General features: G+C 41.2%; 1 protein-coding gene and 1 long non-coding RNA gene across 2 annotated transcripts in view; one reads left to right on the top strand and one right to left on the bottom strand.

The window, feature by feature from the left end:
- Positions 1–4,420: 4,420 nt before the first annotated feature.
- LOC147135627 (uncharacterized) overlaps positions 4,421–21,226 on the bottom strand; it is a 162,370-nt gene continuing 145,564 nt past the window's right edge. Inside the window, exons 6-9 of the mRNA XM_086053118.1 lie at positions 11,515–11,663; positions 9,927–10,012; positions 6,565–6,655; positions 4,421–5,882 (exon numbers count right to left, since the gene is read on the bottom strand). Of these exons, the coding sequence (XP_085909244.1) occupies positions 11,659–11,663 (5 nt within the window). The 3' untranslated portion in view covers positions 4,421–5,882; positions 6,565–6,655; positions 9,927–10,012; positions 11,515–11,658. The remainder of the gene's footprint in view (positions 5,883–6,564; positions 6,656–9,926; positions 10,013–11,514; positions 11,664–21,226) is intronic.
- Positions 17,857–19,023, top strand: LOC147135628 (uncharacterized). The gene is made up of 2 exons (XR_015089896.1): positions 17,857–18,082; positions 18,658–19,023. It is a non-coding gene; the product is annotated as an uncharacterized LOC147135628 (long non-coding RNA).

Raw genomic sequence — 21,226 nt, 5'->3', positions numbered from 1 at the left:
GGACTTTTGTCCGCAGCCGTCGCGGAAGTGTAATGCTCTGCGGGCAGAGAAATGCCGAGTCAACAAAGTAGCACAGCAGGCTCGTGCACACATGAATCCCAAGTGGTGCTCTAGCACCTGGACTTTATCGATTAATGGGTGAAAAAAGTGCCTATTTGCTGCTCTCCATTTCCCCACCTTCAATCATGAATAAATTAATAAATATCCTGTCATCAATTTGAACCAAAGTGTTTTGATATTTTATTTTAGTCCTGGGGAGAATTGTACATATGCTTTAAGTTCCCCCTCACATTTTAATTTTCCCAAACCAAGCTGTACAGTTCATAAGTTAAAAACATTTCAATCTTGGTGTCATTTTCATGAGAATAGACTGGCAACAACTGTGTGCTTCCAAGACCGTTATTAATCACAGACACTGTTTTCTACAACACGCACCAAAATGGCAGCACTTGTGTGGCTCTATGATGCTGACAGTGTACTCAAATATTTGACCAAAAATGACTGGTAGCCTCAAATACAATAAAAACATAATAGACAGTGAATCAGAGAAATGCAAAATTTTTTGACACCTGTCTACGAACACAAGATGAGGGACCATTCACGACGACCACAATTAGCGTATTATTTGCTTTCTATACCAGTCCATCGAAATGTCTTTACGGGAACCCCGTCCGTGGTGCAAACAAGATTGGGGACTGCTGTACTGTGCCGAAAAAATATCAACGACATCAATTGGCTTCTTCGCATTATACTCGAGTACGAAAAAATGTGTCATCATCTCTCTTGGTGGTTGCACGCTCCAAAAACGCAGCAAACATTCCACAAACATGGTGGTAAATGATTGTGTGCTATTAACTCCCAGTCGCCAGGGAGGACAAGAAGGTGAATGTTTTCCTTCCCTGTCACTCAGAGTTAATCAAGTTTATTTTCGTGTGAGAGCAGTATAGCCCGCTGCTGCAGTGCACTTTACATTACAAGCCGAGCAAACCCATCACGCGGCGCTTGTTGCCGACACAATTTTGAGGAAAATGGGGGCCTCTGTTCTTTGTTCGCTTCCTGGTATTATCGTAGCCATGGCAACCCAGCCACAATCACGTCCTAAAGCGAGGAAAGGCTGGTGCTAGCAATATCCGCGGTTGCATAACTGGCCGTGTCTCTGGAAAATAGTTGAGACCAATTTCAAGTCAAATGAGTCCAACAACTCGCTCAATGCTTTCAAGTTGTGTGTTGTTCAAAATACACTTGCACGGTTTGATGTGCAAAAAGGGCCCCGGCGCTATTTACACTTTTCATCAAGCCGTGTAAAGCAAACACCTCGTCGCAAATCTTCGCCCGGATGATCGATGGCTGCGATCCTCGCTTTGTTTGGATGTGTTGAAACGAGCTGAGCCTCACTCCCTCGGGGCGAAGACACTGAGGGAATCACTTAAAGAGCTTTAAAGACTCACACGGCCCCGCCTCCGCGCATACAAGTCGACTGCACCTCGTGACCCGCGACACTGTGAACTATGCTCTTGCCTCCCGACTTAAGCAAACAAGCCATAATTCTTCATCAATACGACCTTCGACAAGCTGAGCAAGGCAGCGGAGGCAGATGAGTGGCTTGCGATGCAGAGGGAAGTTGGAAGAGTATTTCCAACTACTACCTAAAGTTGTATTGAACATTTTGAAAAATGATCTAATTTCAGTCTTTTTTTTTTTCAAAATATCGTAATTGCGATTGATGTGATTATGTATTCTCCCCAAAAAGCAGTTAATTAATCTGTATTACAATAAATGTTTTGATCGTAATGTTTGGCTTTGACGTACACTAAAATAAAGGCATACCAACCATAAACGATATGAAAGACGGTTGCTCAATATACTATACTTCAGTTCGAATTGCTAAATTACTGAAAAATTTGACTTGCAGTCGTTTAAGCGTTCACGACGACATTTTCACAAAATTCGACCAAACGAGTTTGTGATATGGTCTTTAAATCGCCGATTTTCACCCGACAGTACCCCGCACGCCTAACGAGGTCCAACAAGACTTGAAATGGGCGCGATTAGCGCAGCGCAACGCCGCTCAGCTGCGCTCCGTCCGGTACTCTCTCGAGTCCGGTGGTGTAAATTCCAAAGGCGAGTCAGCCATGATTGCAATCTTTCAGAGCCGGCTTGTATGGCATCCAAGCAATGTCGAGCTCTCTGGCACCACAATACCAAATTAAATGTGCCTCCTTTTCCACTGATATTAGTCACAGCCTACTGATGTAATGTTCCCCCCAGAGCCTGATTTGATCCTCCCTCTATGATTATGTCGGCGCACTTGAGGAGGATATCCAAGACTTATGACGCCGCAATCATCGGAGGCCACCTGATCTCTTTCGGAAGCACTTAAACGACCCGCACTCGCTGGCATCCTGAGTTTGTTTAGCCCCTAATTTCCCCCCCCCACTCACTCGCGTGTGTGTGTTTACTTGTGCCATCTTCCGTACATATGTTAGCATGTACGCGTACGCCTGCACTTAGGCTGTCACGGCCTCGCCGAACGTCGGCTGATTGCTCTGATGTGAGTGCAAAAATGTGTCAGCCACAGGGTGACCCTTGTCCTTTTTTTCCAGCTTGGCCAATTTCACCTGAGCCCTTGCACCAGTTACGGGTGGCGGTGGTGGGAATAATGGGGCTTGGCACTGCTCTGGAAGCTATTTGCCATCAGCGCGCACTGATTGGAGCGGCCTGGTGGACGGAGAGCCGAGAGGTTGCCGGTTGGGGCTGAAATTAGCGGAGGGCACCGGGGGGCCTCTGGTCGGGTGTCAGGCCTGATTAGGTGGATGGCGGCCTCGCCGACATGCCGCGAAGAGCGAGTACCCCAAAAAACATGTGCGTGAACAGACCCAGGCATGTGTGCGCGGGACGCGGTGCCAAGGACTTCAATGAGAAGCAATCTGTAAAGAATAACTCCAACTTTTGAGCCGAGCCCTCAGTGTTCCGCTGACAAGGGTTGGCTCAGAGTTAAAGGAGACCGATGAAAACCAAGGACAGAATTCCTTCATTTTCCATAAATCCCCGTTTCAGATCAATGCGGCTCTGCTTGGCTGAAGCCCGCATCGGCGCCGCCTTCCACCCCCTCGCACCGCCGCTCCCTTCCCCTAACAGACGAGCGAACAGGAAATGGATGTGTCGCAAAAGCACCTTTTTGTCAGCAAACCCTAGAAAAGCTTTTTACGAAAACCAAAAAAAAAAAAAAAAACGTGACGAGTCTGCCAAATGGAATATCACTCCTGACGCGTGAGAGGAGTGCGCTTCAACGGTTTGCCCATCAACTTCCCGCTTGATGTCACGCTTGTCGCGATTTCATGACACATTAAAGCCATTCAGCGACGATAACACCCCCCCCCCCTCTTTTTTCCTTCCTTCCAGTCGGCAAGGGGCCTACTCAATGTCTACTACTAAATGGTAGTTGGGTTTTGGCGTGACTCTAATAAAGTTGGTTTAATTCTGTGTAGCTTGGCTGTGTGACGATCCTGAATGCCGATGATGGAAGTTATTAAAATAGTCGTAAACACTCAAGGCCATAAGAGTCGAGCAGTTCTAGAGTCCGCTTTGTTAGCGTGCATGTCCAACCAAGTGCTAATGCTATTATGATATCACCATGTAGCATTATCACATACAGTACAAGCGGTTCGTTGAGATGCATACAGGTGACCTGATTTGCAAGTCTTTCGGAATATGAGACGTCATTCGGCTGAATGACACTGTCCATTTAAAACAACCACACAGCTTTGCTTAAGGATAGCCCATTTAGCTTAATGCTAACAAACAAGGCAAAACACCATCGATGGGCGAATGAATAGCCTCAGCTGTTGTATTATAACGGTGTGAGTCACAAATATTTGAACATAGCAATAAATGTAGGCAGGCAATATGACAATAGTTACAGGCATACAATCTTTATCCTCTGCAAAGAACAACTGATGCTTACTAAGGAGTGACCGTCTCAACGTATTTCTGTGTTGTGCTGGCCTCAGTTGGCCAAAGTGTGCACACTGTTCATTGAGCTAAAGCAAAAAATGCGGCCAAAATAGTTTTGTTCTTAACATTTTATTCAATTATGTCATAATGATCTAACTAACTAGCTAACTGTACATAGTACCATATTAACTTGGCTTTTTTTTGTAAATATAATTATATATTTTTTTACTTTTGAAAATTATTCAACTCCCTAACATGTCTACTATTCTAAAGGATCATGATTACATTGTCTAATGGACAGGCATGAATAGAAAAAGAGTATGAATCATTTTGAACCTGCGATTTTTTTTTGTTAAAACATACAAAATAAAAATTGTAAAATAATCATCTCAATATCATCATTTCTTGTAAGACAGTCAACGAATGCAAATTGCCCCCCCACCCCCCCAAAAAATCTGGTTTAGTCTATAAAAACAAGACAAATACATAAAGAAAAGTAGAAGGCAAACAGATTCAAATGTCAGCGGAACTTAAAAAGCTTCTTGTCTAGAAATCAAAGAGCTTTTCAGAGAAAAAAAAATGTGACCCAGCCGCCAAATACAATATCACTCCTGACACACTAGTGGAGTGCGCGTCCAGCCGTTAAGCCATCAGAAGCCTGCCTGATTACACTTGTGGCGATTACGGCACACATTACTGCCATTTCTGCTCAGACGCCAATCAAATATGAATGGCTTTCCTCTGAAAGGGGCGCCTGCCCGGGGTAACAGCTTCCTCTGGAAAGAATTTTGGAGGTGAAAAGTTGTTTTAAGGGGGACGCTTTGGCTGAAAGATGAGAGTTGATGGAGGGGTGAAGATGACCCACTAATGTGGTGGGGGGTTCACATACTTGTTTTTTCTAGAGTAGTAAAATGCTGACATTATTTTGGGGACATTTTGCCAATGAGAATAATATCATGAAACAGGGATTTGGCTATAATCCATATACTGTCTATAGGAATAAAAATGCAATTTTTATGTACGTAACTGAAGAATGGAAGCAGAATAAATATTTACACTTGTGTGTTTCTTAGTTTTAGTCATATGTATGCACATGGTGGTTGTCAAAGGTTAACATGTCCACCCTGTCATAGTAAAAATCAATTGATTTAAAAACCTTGTAGGAATTTGAACTATTTGTTAAAACGTACACAGTCAGCTTGTGCACTGAATCAAGTGAAAGTCCACCAGGTGCTCGTTAAATGCGAACAGTCAAAATAGTCCACCCTGTCATTGTCCACCCTGTCAGCAAGCTTACATATTTAGGTGTTTTCATGTACATTGCCTGCTTGCAGTTCATTTACTTAAAAAAAAAAGAAAAAAAAGGGAGCTTGACATGAATTTTTAACTGCATAACATATACTTAATACCATTATTATGACATATAAATGTTTCATTTAAAATATCAAACTTTTTGTGAAATGGGCAAGTCTCAAAGACACCTTACCTTTTAAATTATAAAAATAAAATAATTATAAATATAAAAATATCTATTAAAACTGATCATAGATATTTTTGTCCTAGTCCAAATGTAAACAAACCATTTATATTAACTGAGCTAGCGCTATTTATAGCTTTATTTTTTTTGTTTTTTAATGCAACAAATGCGCAAAAAATGCAAATGCACAAAAAAAAAAAAAAAAAAAAAAAGAAAAAGGACATTTTTCCAGATCACGGGATTTGGACAAGATTTGTTTTCTTACCAATTCGAAGTTGTCGAAAACAGCAGTAAATCTTAGCAAGAGGGGACAAAGGCCAACAAAGAGGCGTCCCATCACATGCTGATTCGTCACTGTCACACTGATGCAGGAAATCTTACATTTTGCACGGACAGCTGGCAAGTCAGGCGATAATCCCGTTGCGTTTTTCTCGCCTTTTTCCATCCAACACTAAAATATCAAAACAGCCTTTGAGTGCATCAACACAGATTTTTGCTCTTTTTTTTCCAACCTCTTGACAAAAAGCGTACATTTATCTTGTGGAAATACCTGAAGACATGCCATAAACTCTTAGCGAGGTGAGCAGAGAGAAACATTCCATCCCCCCCAACAGATAAACGCCAAAACAGCCTCTGGTGTCAAAATGTCTTATGAGCCATCATAAACAATTTTTCAGGGTCTGAGTCAGGCGTTCAGCAGTCAAATTGTTTGTGACCAGCTGTCAAACCAACAGCACAGCCATGCCAAGGAATCGGAAAAGTGCACTGAAAAACATTCTTTACATTCCCTTAGCAAGAATATTTGACTCCATATTTGGCCATATTTGTTTTGCATGGCCACTCTTGTAAAGCTGTATTATAAGGCTCTAAGGGAGTTGCCTGATTATTCCTTATTTTTTAAAATGTATTTTTTATTGGGTCATATTTTGTTGACGCATCTCCAAATTGTCAATATCTCTAAAATGTTTTGTTGTTTTTAGGGCAAAAAGAAAAAAACAACAACAACCGGCAATGAATGCTTTTTTGGGACCGTCAGCAATTTAGAACCTTACAAATGAGAGTGCTGCACAAACACTCTTTATTCAGACAGTCACTCAGTTTCAATCATGATATAATAAACAGGAAGTGCTTACTGTATTGTCTCGTGGTTTCACCCCAATGAATACCGACTTGTTCTTCTTCCTTTCCAGAGGGTGATCATGTTTTGATGGCACGAGAATCGAGCTGTGAAAAAAACCCGTGAAATTTCGGTGTAAATCAAGCCAATCGATAAATTTTCTTAAATGGCCAAGCAAGGCCCAAGGAAATTGCACCCCCCCTCCCCCCACACTGCAGAATACAAATGGTGGAGTCCATCCAGCAATTTTTTATACCACCATTAGCGCTTGATGATTATGGAAATAATAATCATCGTGATTGTTTTGACTGGGATTGAGATCCTGATTAATAAAACGATTATTCATTGATTTCAAAACGCTTTATTCATTCAACTACTAAAACTCAAACTACTCAAAACTATCATCATAGCCTCATGCCCATTCATCCCTGCACCAAGCCATCAGAGGATGGTAAATGCTTGCGTCATCGCAGGCCATTCTTGCTGAATGGATTTCAAACCTGATTGGTTAAAGAAGCAGCCCCATTGTTACTACACTTTAAACAGTTGAAGTTACATCAACCTGCACTAGTGATTCTGAAGGTTCTGGATTGGCACTAGATGGCAGCACATCGAGTGTAACCAAGAGATATGATAGGGAATTAAATTGATGGATGGTTGGGAATAAATTACTTCCATTTTTTGGAACAAATACTATAATTTAGGTTGGAAATGTAGGTCACCACGCAACCCCTGCACCAGACCTCATGATATGTGTCTTCAAGTTGGGCTTTTCTTATCTAGACGAGATAAATAAATGGCCAACATGTGGCCGAACAAAGAAATACTTTGCAATTTCGTTTTCTACTTTTGTGTTAACAGTTCAGCCTTGGTGGAGGTCTGCGCTCCACTCAGTGCTATTCTGGTTCTTCTTTGTTTGACTCTTCAAGGTAGCATGTCAGCCCGATAAATCTCCACACTCATGACGCCGAGGCTTTTAATTCTTCTTCCGCCCTCCATATCTTCCATGGGGACGGCCAGTAAGGAGGTGTTAATGTCGCCTACTCTATTCCAGATAAACTCCATGTGTCAACGCTCTGTAATTCTCGCAGCAGACTTTGCACGGAGCATGTCATTTAAGCGCGATAATGTGGAGTATGTGAAGCATTCCGCGGACTGACAAGCTGATTGGTTCTAATTAGAAGAGACTTCTTTTTTTTCTTTTTTTTTTCTCTCCACCAAAGTGTTTGTTTATGACATGAGCCCGATTGTGATGATTCGTGTTTTCAAATTACCATTAGCATGTCGCTCGGTCTATCTAATGATTAGCCACGCCGCGGTCAGGCTGCTATTTTGAGCCGCTCTATGGTAAACGCTGAGCCCTCAAATCCAGTAGGGTCTGCGGATGGCGCCACTAGTAGCCAGTCAGTCTCAACCCCCGCCTCCGAGCTCCCCAGCCAGCAGCACTCAGAGCCAAGGTCCAGGAATTAGCGCCAGCACCCGTCCAGACAACAGATCAATGGGCCCGGTCCTGTATTGATAGGGCCACTTGGGCTCCAGAAGTGGCTGCTAATCCCTGCAGTTTATCAGCCACGCTGGCTGCCTGGATCCGTTGTCTGCTACACACTTACACTTGTGGACATGCACACGCCTTCTTGTAAACATCAGGAGGTCTATTCACATTCGCTCCAACAAGCATTCACGATAGAGGTCCCCCACCTCTCTCATCGTGTTGCCCTTTTCCCTCCAATGTGGCGTCAACTGCATTACTCCGGGTGTTAGGGCTGCGGCTATAGAGTTGCCTTGTTTGAGTTCACCTCGGCTGGGTGGCTGTAACTGTATCCAGTGTCCTCCATATTAAAGTGGGGGGGGGGTGGAGGCGGTGGGAGGGAGAGGAGGCACGCTGGCTGGTAGACAGAAAGTCTGACCGGAGCGTGGCCCATTGATTCTAATGGGCATTTTTAGGGGGCCTAATGATGGGAATCTATTCACGCCTCACTTGTCACGCCTTATTAAGGCAAAGCAACAATGAGTCCATTCACACTGGCTCCAGTTACCTCACTCAACCCTCTCCGTTTAGAGGCAGCTTTTGCTCATTTTTGACCACGCACGCATCGAGAGGCTGGAGACAGAGGGACTTCCGGGTTGGTTATCAATCTAAAATGTCACGCTTCTCAGTATCATCATGCATTGGCCACTTAAAGTCGGCACCTCTTTCATCGAGGTAGCGTAGCAAAAACGTGCTTGTTTACATCAACGGCCTGGATTCGGATGAGTTTCGGCAGTGGCGGGTGGTGAATACTCAACTTTATTCACCTCTTATAACCATAAGCATAAAAACAATCGATACAGGGTGACCCAAATGTAACGTTACACTTCCTTATTCATATTTTGTACCAGGTATCACTCGGACAGCATTTGACAGCTCAGGCTTGAAGGTTTTTTGTAACCATACCATTCATTCACAGATCGCCAATTGACATTGAACCAGGGTTGCAAAATTATCTTTTTCTGTCCCGGAATGAAGTTAAGCACCAATTTGTGAAGCTTCATGGCCGTTACACTGCTCCAACGCGTAGAACAATTTACACCGTTCATGGAAATGTCCATCTCATAAGTCACATTTTGGTGAATTTTATATATTTTTTTCAAAAATCTATACCATTGGTCGTTCCACATGCGTGGGTGTTACTTTTACACATTACTGACCAATCTAAAGTATTGAAAATGGTTTCGCTCTCTTTCATGATGCAATGCTAATGGTTGAAACAAACTTGCCGTTTTTGGAGTCTCCTGAAAAGTGACTATTTCGGAGGTACAATGTTTCGGCCCGACGCCAGCGAAATATTGACACACATGCACACACCACTGACATGACGCTGCAGGCAACATGCAGACCGCTCCACTCAGGAAGTCCAACCATGGGCGTAGTTTACAAGCCCCTTAAATGAGGCTCTTCCGCATGTTTCAAAGGTCAGGTGACTAGAAATTGTTTTATTAAATGACACACACAAAAAAAAGAAGCCGAGTAGTGACTTTTCAACAAAAACAGAATGTAGCTGCATCACGTACATCAAGCAGTGCAGCTAAAATAAACACTACGGAATGCAGAGAAAAGACTGCTGGAAATAAATTGATACAATTTTATAGAACGAATACTGGAATGTAATTGTTAATTTTCAGGTCACCCCTTTTTACAGGGTTTAGCAGTTTCATAACCGAACGAGAGGCGCAAAGGCTTATGGGATACTGAGGCTGGCAGGTGTCATAAACCAGACAAACAAAGGCCAACAATCCAAGCTACAAAATCTGGACAAACAAGTAATTATCACCTGGCAGACCAACAAAAAAAGTGTCAGCAAATAAAGGAAGTGACTGATGAGGTGTTGAGGGACTTACCTGTAGGTGAGAGGTGCGCGGACGTGCCAGGTAAACCTGAGCAAGTGAAGTCAGAGGGCATCTGGTGGACAGGTTAGGGATGATGACTTTGGGAAGTAAAAAAAAAAAAAAAATAAGCACATTTTCGATTTTGCTTTAAATGGTATTCATACACGTTAACAAATCTATAAATTATTCATTATTTGGTGCATTACACAGAATTATAGGGGTTAAGTGCTATTATTGAAGAGCAATGCAAAATTTAAAATTTTATTTCATAGGTGTTTAGCCTACAGTTGGAATCGGTCATTATGGCCTGAGCCACGTATGTCAAAAATCAGACACCCAATATATATTATATATAAATTATGAATTAACTTGTTAACACTTTATAAACCTCAATATGTAAATACATAACAGCAGTATGGACAGTGAACTCCTGCATGCCAAATAGTGAGCTCCCATTGACCCGTACTGCTGTGCCCATTTGTTGGTTTTGTATAAATGGCAGAAGCTATACATTACAGTGCAGTATATTTCTTGTAATTTTACTTTTCTAAAATGGTAGTAGATAATAGTAAGTGCTGGATTGGCGATTTTAACAAACTTGTGTAGCTCCATCCAAAGTGTGATACTCTTTGAATTTAGCAAGTATTGGGCAAAGACTTTTATGGAGTAATCTCATTATGCTACTGACTATATCATCAAAAGTATTAGCAAATACCTTTGGCAAGCTTTATACGGCTGGCGTCAATCGTAATCCTCGCATTCAGTTTGGCGTCAGTGATATACAATATACTGTACGTAGTACAGTACACGGATTAGCCAGACAGCTAGCTAGCTAGCTAGCTAGCTAGATGTGTTGTGCATTTTAATTGGCTGAAACACCTGTAACATTGCGACACCGTTCACCTTTAACATTTTGTGGATCAATCAAATGTGGGGTTCTTGCCTGAACTTAAAAAAACTAAACAAAAAGCTGTCATTTAAATTATTTCAAAAGTGCTTCTTATATTAAGATCAACCAATTTATGAAGCTTTATTAGTGCATGAAAACTCTTACAAAGAAACCTATAGTAGTGCAACAAGTATATAAGTGGTTTGGAAGCCTGTCAAAGGCAATTTGTCCTTTATTGACATGACACGAGTCCATTAAAGCCCAGTAGCCACATCTGACGCTAGAACCTGCATTACCCGTGTGTGCTTTGCTGTTGTGCGTATGTGCGCATTTGTATTTCCAATCTCTGTCAAGGTCATGAAGAGTGGCTTCCCGTGACGCCGGGCCATATATCAGGTGTGCGACGACGCCCGCAGATAAACGGCGTGCACCACCTTGCACTCCTGCTCCCCATTTGTGTTTGTGTGTGTGTGTCTGTGTACACATGCTTTTAGCCGGCCACTTAACAGCCAGGATTAAGTCGGCATGGAGATAATTGCTGGGTGAATGCAGACGGCGGGCCGCTGTGTGCCACTCAAAAGATCCACAGACACCTTTTGTCAACCTTTACCTTTTGTCTCAGTGCAGAATGTATTGGAGGGAAGGGGGGAATGCATGTGTGCGTGGGGTGGATAAGAGAAAGAGTGTCATTAGGGGCGGGCTGGACATTACCTTTGCAGGGAGGGCTGTTTGTTCGTTGTGACATGAATGCTGTCTAAAGAAGAGGAGTGTCTGTAAATATTGATCTCCCGACTCGGGCTGCACGAAGCACTCTCCTCTCTCAGACAGATTCACCCTGGAGCTCTGTGCTATTGTTCAGCCTGTTTGACATGGAGACAACAGTTCAGATATGAAAAGACCAGTAGGGATATATGCGCCTTTCACCACAAGACAAAGATGGTATATGGACATTAAAAAAAATAAAAAAAAACAAGCACACACTTATTTTGATTGCTATACTGTAATGCATGTATCAGTGACGTGGATTTCAAACAAGTTTACAAAAAGACACAAACTAGACAATTCCGCACAGTACACCTGCACATTCTAATGAAATTCAATTTTTAAAAAAATGTTTATTTACTTGGACATTTGGCAGTGAGGCAAGTGACATTATTCATGGTACTAAAATCTTGACTTCATAAAGATGATAATGCTGTTCCACTGATGATGACAGAAAGGTATTCATTTTATCATGTGTGAATATTTCAGTCTTGTACACTGCTTTCAACTGCGTTAAAAAAAATGAGGCATCAAAAAAGTTTTTATCACATTGAAAATAACGACAATACGGACAAGGACCGGAGCCGTCATTCGTCATCCGTCAGTGGCCAGGGTAATCGTCAATCCGCAATTTTTTCTGTGACGAACTGAGATGTAATCATCAGTCCGTCACTTAGTCCGTCCGGTAAGTCCGTCAGTCGGTCCCCACAAAAACAAAAACATCCGCCACTGATGGATAAGGTTTACACTGATGGATGAAAACCTATTCCTATCATTCACAGCAAAACGTTTGTCAGTCAGATGGAATTCCCACCTCTGTGTGTGTGTGTGTGCATACACACACAAGTGTCCATATCTATCTATCTATCTATCTATCTATCTATCTATCTATCTATCTATCTATCTATCTATCTATCTATCTATCTATCTATCTATCTATCTATCCAACCATCTACACACACACACACACACACACACCCCTACATATCCCCAAGTTGAAAAAATAACAAGCCTATTTTGATCGTGTAAGTAAAAAGGGTAGAAAAGTACCGATATCGGTTTTGAAAAATAAAGTCATGAGAAAAATAAACACTCACGTAAAGTATTAATACCTGAACAATCCAAGGCATTTGTACTTCCTGAATTCCCACCACTGCAAACTAGGCTACGCTGTGCATTAGTGTTTACTTCAAAACCATCCTTTATTCAATGGCATGACCGAGAAGTTTAATGATGGCTGCAGGGGCCGTTGTGCTGCGCGCTATAATCTCTTATTGGCAGTCAGTCATTTTTCTCCTCTCACTCTTTCCTCATCCTGGCCCTGAAGGAGGTAGGGGGTGAAGTCACGGTCAAGACCTGCGAACGGAGGCCAACGCTGCGCTCTCTGTGCACCAATCACAAGATCTGCCTTTTTTCAGACGTTCCGCTGCCGAGTCAGATGACATACAGCAGGGGCATGAATCCGCACAAACATGGCGCTCTGCTTACTGTACCCGCTGACGTTTGAGTGCCACGCCGCTCCGTCACGTGCCACCGCGTGTCGCATTTCACATTTGCCGTCTCGCTTTCGACTGCGTGTGTGCAAACAGAAGCCCAAACACCAGTTGGATGAGTCCGGCCATAAAAGTGTCTAAATTATTTACATGGTGTGTTAAAATATGCATGCAGCCTGGCAGTTCAACAAAAGGATATTTTGAAGAGGCTCTTCAGAGTGGTTTAGTGTGAATCAAAGAGAAACTTTAGAACCTACAATTACGTTCTACAATAGCACTCCTATAACCTTCATATCCCGGATCTTACGAACCTCTTAATAGGGCAAGGAACCATATTCGATCATTTAAAGGTAACAGGTTTTTTAAAAAACCCTTTTTGCCATATTTGTTAAAACTGCCTCATAACTTGTCAGTAGTACATACTGCAGGGCTGCTCGATTAATCTAATTTTAATCTTGGTCACGATTTTAACAGTCATGATTAAATTAATCTGATCGGCAGCGAGATTTACATTTCTAACGCGGGCTTTCTGCTGCATATTTACCAAGTCACTCAGGCAGCCAACCACTAGGGGGCGAACACGTGGTTAAGGTTTCGTTAAATTGCCTGAATAACAAGCGAGTGCACCCGGCTGAGAGTCATGGTGGGAGAAAAAAGTACAGCAAAAATTGGAGATGAGGAGCATCATGATGATGAATGAGCTAGTGCCTCGAAAGGGATAGCATACGTTTGTCTGGACTTATTTCGAATTCAGAGCAAGTGATAGTTGGGTCAAAAATAACCCAATATGGGTTTTAAAAAATGGGGTTACATGGGTCAGATTTTGGTCAAAAGAAGCAAATTTTAGGTTGTTTTGTAATCATCTGGCTCTAATTTGATTTTGTCAGAAAGCACCGTGCCCGAAGAAAAACAACCAATCAGAGCCAAAAAGCATGACTGACGACTTTTTAGTCATTTGCCGTGCACCCTCACGGCAGGCACATCCCAGAGCTTCACACTGACCTGTTAAATTGGATTTCAGGAGCTTTGCTGAAACTACAGTGGAATATCCAACTCCGGAGAAGAAAAGTCCAACCCTTGTTTGCTAACAACCGGCCAATCAATCTAGCCAACAGAGCGTGAGTAGTCCTGTTGACCTCTATTTATGTGCATTTTGCTGAATACTTTTGATCCTTCTAAGGTCATATGTACTCCTTGCTATGACGGGAACAGGACGTCACACGACAGAGTAATGTTTTTTTTTTAGGGGGGTGGGATGGGGGGTGACTACTTGTTCAGCAATGTGGAACATGTTGAGCAGATGGTGCTGATAACGCCACCTGTCTTTGGGCCGGTGTCGCGCGGGGCTCGTCCACTTCGAGGCCCGAGGTGATAGCGTCATACCTGACATGACTCTTTGACACGGCAAATGTGTAAATTCACCCAAGTGCGACTCGTGTGCGTCATCAATCACAGAAATAGTTGAAGATAATCAATCAAAAATGTGTTTTCAGGAGCTTTTAGAAACAAAACCATTGAGATTTTTCACATATAACCCTCAGGCTTTGTTTGATTATAGCTAGTTGGTGGCCATTTTTTTCCACCAACATAAATAATCACATTTTTATGAGTTTTTATGGTCTTTGATCATTTTACTGCTCAAAGGTTTTGGCATTGGTCATTATTATCATCAACAGTGTAAATTAATCAATTTAAATTTTTAAAGCTTCAAATTCAGTTTTCGCACAGCGCACTGGTTGTAAAACAACCTCTACATTTTTTTCTAATACCTATACTGGTGAGTTACGGGCACAACATGTTACTTTTAAAGTCACTCATAACCCGCAGTAAATCAACGGCTTGTCGACATCAACCTTTGCTGCCATTCTTACATAAAATCCCGCATCAGGGGACTTTTGGCGGAATCCGAGGAGGTCCAAACAACTTTGTGAATGCTGCCTTTGAGCGGCCAACCTCCCCAGCACAAAGGCATCTTTTTCGGTTGCTCGACATCATGAGAGTCACTGACAAGCAACACGTTGAACGTCACTGAAATCCAGCACTTTTAACAATAATCATTTTATTCCTGGTGCTTATCTCATCTGCTGAGAATTGTTGCTACCTCAAGGCATGGCCGCAGAGCCTCGATAGACCATTTGATGGCCCTGCACACGCTCATAAAGTCACTTCATCGATGTCATTGTGAGCTAATGTAGCAGTGTGATGATACGCCGGATTTTGCTGTCTGTCTACACAGTCGAGTGAAACGAGGCGCTAAGATTTTAAAGTCTTTTGATGTGTAAGAAATTGCTGAATGGCTACTTTGTATGAGTGTAAAGAATGTGAGTGTGTTTTAATAAATGCAGTCTACGGTGTTGAGATAAACATTTTAACCTTTCATTTGGGGACGACTGCATAGCTCAGTTTCCTTGTAATTGTGCAATGGATAATTAAGCCATTTTATTCTACTCTATTCTATTCTATTTAATGTATTATTGATACTGTTATATTGTTAAAGGCTGAAGGACAAAGTCACGTAAAACATTCCAATGTTCAGTCTGTCATTCATATCTGTTGATAGCATTAAGGGACCAACAATTTATTTTAGTCTTCATATATATTTTTTTTTTATTAATTGGCCGATTAATCGGTTAGGAATTTTATCCCGCCAAATCAGAATCAGCATCAGCCTAAAGATAAAACGACAAGACTCTTTGTCTGTGGAATTTGATTGCACTGTCAAGTATGGGCATTGCTCAGTTTTTTTTCCTTTTTTGTATGTGTAAAAAAAACACAGGAAAAAAACAAAAAACAACAACACTGATTTGCCTTAGTAAAGTCTACTTAACAAATGCAAAACATCATAGCCAAGCTAACGAGTAGCATCTGTAGTGCGTTGTTAAAACCCTTTAAGCGTCATAAATTTTAAAAGAAATGGTGGACAAACAATAGAAAAATACATGTGTATTTTCTCTGTACTCTCAAAAAACAAACCAAACAAACAAACAAGCAAATAAATAAATAAACAAACTGATAATATTGCAGTTATTGCTGCAGTTTACTGAGAGATTTTGACCTTCTCCTCAATCTCCGAGACCACTGTATTAGAATAGTTTATTTTCTTCCGCTCGTGTCTCTTTGTGATCAAACAAAAATGCTTCATCTATGCTTATGGCAAAAATGCGTCCATTTTTAGTTCCTAAACTTAGACTTGGTCAGCTCAGTCTTTGATGTGACGCAAAAAAAACCCCATCAGCACCATGCAGTGAGCGCTTTTGCAGCTGTCTCAGCAAAGATAGCGGCGCCATGTCTTAGCGGCGAACGGAACATGACATCCCATCCTTGCGTTTTCCCTCCTGACAGCCTCTGCTTCTTGTCACTTCATCGCCATCCCCGCCTGCCTTCATAACCCGTCTGACGGCACGGCACGTCTCGGGCCTTTTGGTGTGTTGCTGCACTGATCAACATCGCGTGGCAGTTACCTGATGCCCGAACCCGGCAGCTCACCTCCATCACTGTCACGCTCTCGCATTCCAGTTTCTCTAGGCCCCATCACAAGCATGATTAATAGCTTGGAGGGCTTATATATATATATATATATATATAATAAAAATAAAAAATAATAAAAATATTGGTTAAGAAGGTTGATTTTTGGTTCCGGTTGAAGATTGATGGTCAATCTACTTTGGTTCAACAAAATTTTGTCAGCACTGAAGTTTGTGATGAGAAGATGCATTTGACTCTAGCTTGTATTTTGGTCGAATTAAAACATTTGAAAGGTCAATGTTTAATTAATGTTGAATCTATGTTATCCATCTTTGCCCTTCTTTTTTTAATCTGTGAAGGTGGCACGGGGGCGGCCATTACACGGTTTGACCGGCCCGGAAATAGACCGGTTGTTTTCCTAAAATTTCCGATGGCCAGCACGCGCCATCCCACTGAATCGAATCATTCCACGAGAAAATAAGTCTTCAAATTTTGAGCAGCCACCATTTTCCATTATTCTTTGGTCTAGGCTGTGGTCTGCACCTACACGTTTTTTGTTTTTTTTTCGATAAAAGTGTTGTAAAATCTCTGCCTCATCTCCAGCTAGATGCTAATTGTTGATAATGACGGTTAGGCCACGCAGCCCGAGGGCTTCAAAGCTCGTAAACCGTCTTTGTATTTTGTTGTTGTTTGACAATCGGGGTCACCTTGATGGCTGACCCTCCGTTGTCTAGGGGGCGGGGGGGATTTGGGGGCACGCTCGAGCAGCAAGTATCCGTAGTGAAGGTGCGCCACTGAAATCCAGCGGCAGACGCTCAACAGGGCGCTGGTGACAGATAAGTGGTGAGACGAGCCTTGACAGGTCACAGCTTCTAACGCGACGTGACACCTAATAAGTGTTGCTTTTCCTACCGCAACATGCGCGCGGACCAGCACAAGGCCTGCGGAGAAGAAAGGCATGAGGTGGGCAGGGAAAACGCTGCAAAACATTTTCTTCCAACCACTGGTATTTCGCAAGGATAAAAGGATGATTTGGAGCCACCAGATTCTCTGTCTCATCTGAAGGAAAAACAAACATACACATATACAACCGGTAGGATGTATTTCAGTTGTTACCATTAGCTAATTGTAACCCAGTAGAGAAAACGTTATATTTTATTTCAATGCACCATTTTACTTTGAAAAACATTTATTTTGGTAAGAAGAAGTGTGCATCTTCTACCTTACTTAATTTCCCTTGTGTAATGTCACTTAAGTGATAATGACTTTCTAATTGGACAAAGTCAAGTTGTCCCGCCTACTCGAGACGCCGTCTCGAGTTCACCTTGTTTTTTCGTTCTTTTCCGCTTGGATGCCCAACTAAAAGTTTGCGTGACAATTTCTTATGAGTGCCACTGCTAATATACCGTCTCGGTCAGTGAGAAACATATTAGAGTCGAAGTAAATGTGACCAATATTCAAATGCTAATTGGGAAATGTTTTATTTTAAAAGTGTGAATCCCAGCGGGGACTGAGGGTCCATGACAGTCCGACCGTGTTCATACTAGAACGTCGTCTTGGTGAGTCGCCATGTGCCACGACGTAAAAATGATAATGCTAGGCTAACGCGAAGCTAACGTTAAGCTAATGCTAATCGCGAGTGGTAAAATACTGCTTATTTGCTGTAAGAAACTTGATTGTACTTTTTAAAAGATATTTCTAAAGAAAGGTTTAGGTTGACAAATGAATGGGTAAATATGTTTTTGGTGAATTATATGACATTTGGATGTTAAATGCTCATTTTGATGTAATGTGAGTTTAAAGTGGAATATTGAATTACTCAACTACCCGTTGGTAATACAATTATTTCTTGATTCAAATGATTGATACATGTTAATCATAAAACATAGGGTTGATAAGGAATTGAAGATAAATAGAGAAATATCTTATTGTTATTGCATTGGTTAATTTCATGTGTAACAATGATATTTTGGAAAACATGCATGTATGTATATGAATAACTGTTTTCGAATGTGATATTTGAATGCAGTGTTTGAGAAATTGAGAACTACTGTGAAGCTATAGCGACTGATAAGACTGCAAATTGATAATACTTTTATTAGCTACATACAATAATACAATTATTGTTATGCAGGCTAGGTTTTTTTTACCTTGGTACAGACATTGTACAAGAAGATTTGAGAAGATTCATTATCATTCGATGGAGATGGCGAGCCTGTGCCCAGAACCCCAACTGAGATAAGAAAACCTTCTTCACTACCCTTTGAGAAACATCACGTGGTAACAAACCCAACTACCACTATTACACCACTTCTTCAAGGACTACCTAAGACTACAAAAGAGGACACTGACTGACTGACTTATTATTACTGAGCTCAGTAGGACTCTGGTATTATTTTTTACAATTGTGAACTATGGTACCACATGTATATAGATGCCGGCTGTTAAGTTGTAAATAGTTTTGTTGTTTACATTTAATACATTTATTTTTGTTGCTCAATTCTGTCTCCAGCTATTTCATTTGCACACCTGCCCTTACCACTATTGTAGCCTTCGAGAATCTAGAATCTGGTCCAACTTACTTGATATCAAAATAACACTATCTTTGAGTAGTCGGGGCTACATAATTTTTCCTTTTTTTTTATGTTACTCAGTTCACAATGTTAGCAACACTATGGGAACAGACCAAGAGTCAACGCTAGCTAGCTATTTGCTTTATTGTAGATGGTTTGGTTCACTGCTAACACAATGCAAAACGGCAGACAGTATATCAGTTAGCGATTTTAGTATCGATATTGTGGTAGTTGTAAACAACGGATGTTTAAACACAAACAGTGGTGCAACACGTGTCTTTATCCTTTGCAAGAATGACTAATTTTATTGAGAAGCTATGAGTGAGTTTTGCTATGAGTAATGAAAAAAACACATGTTGTTTAAGGAAATAAAATTAATTGGTAGTGCTTTGAAAAAAAAGATAAATGAAACTATTTTATATTAATAAAGAAAAAAATTAAATTCACTATAATTGTGATTAATAGTGAAAAATGTCCTTTGTTTTCCACTTTGTCAATTTCATACATGAGCATTTGGGGTTTATTTTAAATGCATTTATTTTGCTATTACTGTAGGGAGGAAAAAAGAAGGTCGAACAGTCATTTGGAAATTCTAGTTTATTTCATTATACAATACTTAGTGACCTTTATTTGTTTTTATCTTGCACTCCACGATTATATAAGTTAAAACTAAAACTAATAAAAACGAAACTAAAAGAAAGCATTTGCGAAAAAATTAATAAAAATGTGCTCTAAAATGTTTTAAATAAATTTTTAAAAAATCAAAAAGGGAAAAATAAAATAATGAAAAATCCCAAACTATTATAACCCCAGACTGAAATCACCGTACCACAGGCTCCACTTACGAACATGATGGCACGCCTGTTTTTTGGGTTTGCAATCGCCACATTCGCAAGACGAGCCCGTGGGCATTTTGACATCAATTTCAGAGGACAGCAGGTGGCAGTACAGGTCAAAAAGGCAGCTCCTTGAGATAGATAACGGGTGGATTTTTCTTCTTAATTCTTATTTCCATAAACGCAATATCAATCAGAACACTGCGTTTGGAGTAGTGGGAGCACACAGAATGTATTATGGCAAAGAACATTTTTGAAGTACAGAATGTGAGTATTTGGGGAATCACTTGAGCTACCCACAAGCCATCATATTGTTTTTAGGTGGCTGTAAATATCATTCAACATCATCACCATCATTTTGTTTTGGTCCCGTTCAAAGAGGCACTGACAGATCATTTCTATTACGCCTGACGCCACTCCTTGGAGTCTGTTTACATGTCCTCGTGCGAGAGTCGAAAAGTGGGAATAACAGCAAGGCAGCGAGGATCATGTTAAAAAGAGGCGGATTAAGTCCTTTGTTTATGCTGCCTTTTGAGTCATCGCCATAGATTTCCCAAGGTGCACTGGAGTCCAGATAGGAGGTTAGCAGCTGGTCATGTCTTCTGCAGCGCTTCACATGATCTGGCGCGTGTGAATGGTGTCGTTTGTTGGGACGCGATGGGAAAGGGCCCTTTGTCAAATATGGGAACATTTTGAGAAGAGGGCACCAACTTAATTCCACTGATGCAAGAGGAAGATTTGTGGTAAAAGCCCGCTTGTGTGTGAATCAGCAGCAAATACTTGGTCTAATGTGGGAGGAATTAAACGCGTTGTTTGGGAATGTATTTTAAGGTTAAACTGTGTGTTCATTCAAGTTTTGCGTAGGATATTCTTCATTTCTGCCAGGCCTCTCGGGAATTTCATACTCAAAGCGATGTATGACTGTAAATAGCAGAGATGAAGGAAAGAAATCGATTTCTGCTGATGACCGTGCCGGGAGATGTCTGAAGGCAGCACAGTGGAAATTCTGGTTAGCATTTCTAGCACACAATGACTAACTTACTGGCTAACTTTGTTGCTAAACTCTCCATATGTCCAAGGCACATATAGTTACATTTTATACATTATATTGTACGTAATTGTGTCATTAAGGTATGTTTTTATAACATGACAATTTTGTTGAGTGCTATTTTTGTGACTCCAAAAAGAGTTTTTGGTTCGTGTCTTTTGTGGGGCTGGAACAGATTAAAGTCATTTTTTATTCAGGACAATACAGTCTTGAAAAGTCACAATTCAAATAACCACAATATGTCTA

The sequence above is a fragment of the Filicampus tigris genome, chromosome 15, assembly GCF_054856515.1.
Source record: "Filicampus tigris isolate MCC_2025a chromosome 15, RoL_Ftig_1.0, whole genome shotgun sequence".
In the NCBI taxonomy this organism is placed as follows: domain Eukaryota; kingdom Metazoa; phylum Chordata; class Actinopteri; order Syngnathiformes; family Syngnathidae; genus Filicampus; species Filicampus tigris.
This window is presented reverse-complemented; position numbering and strand designations above follow the sequence as displayed.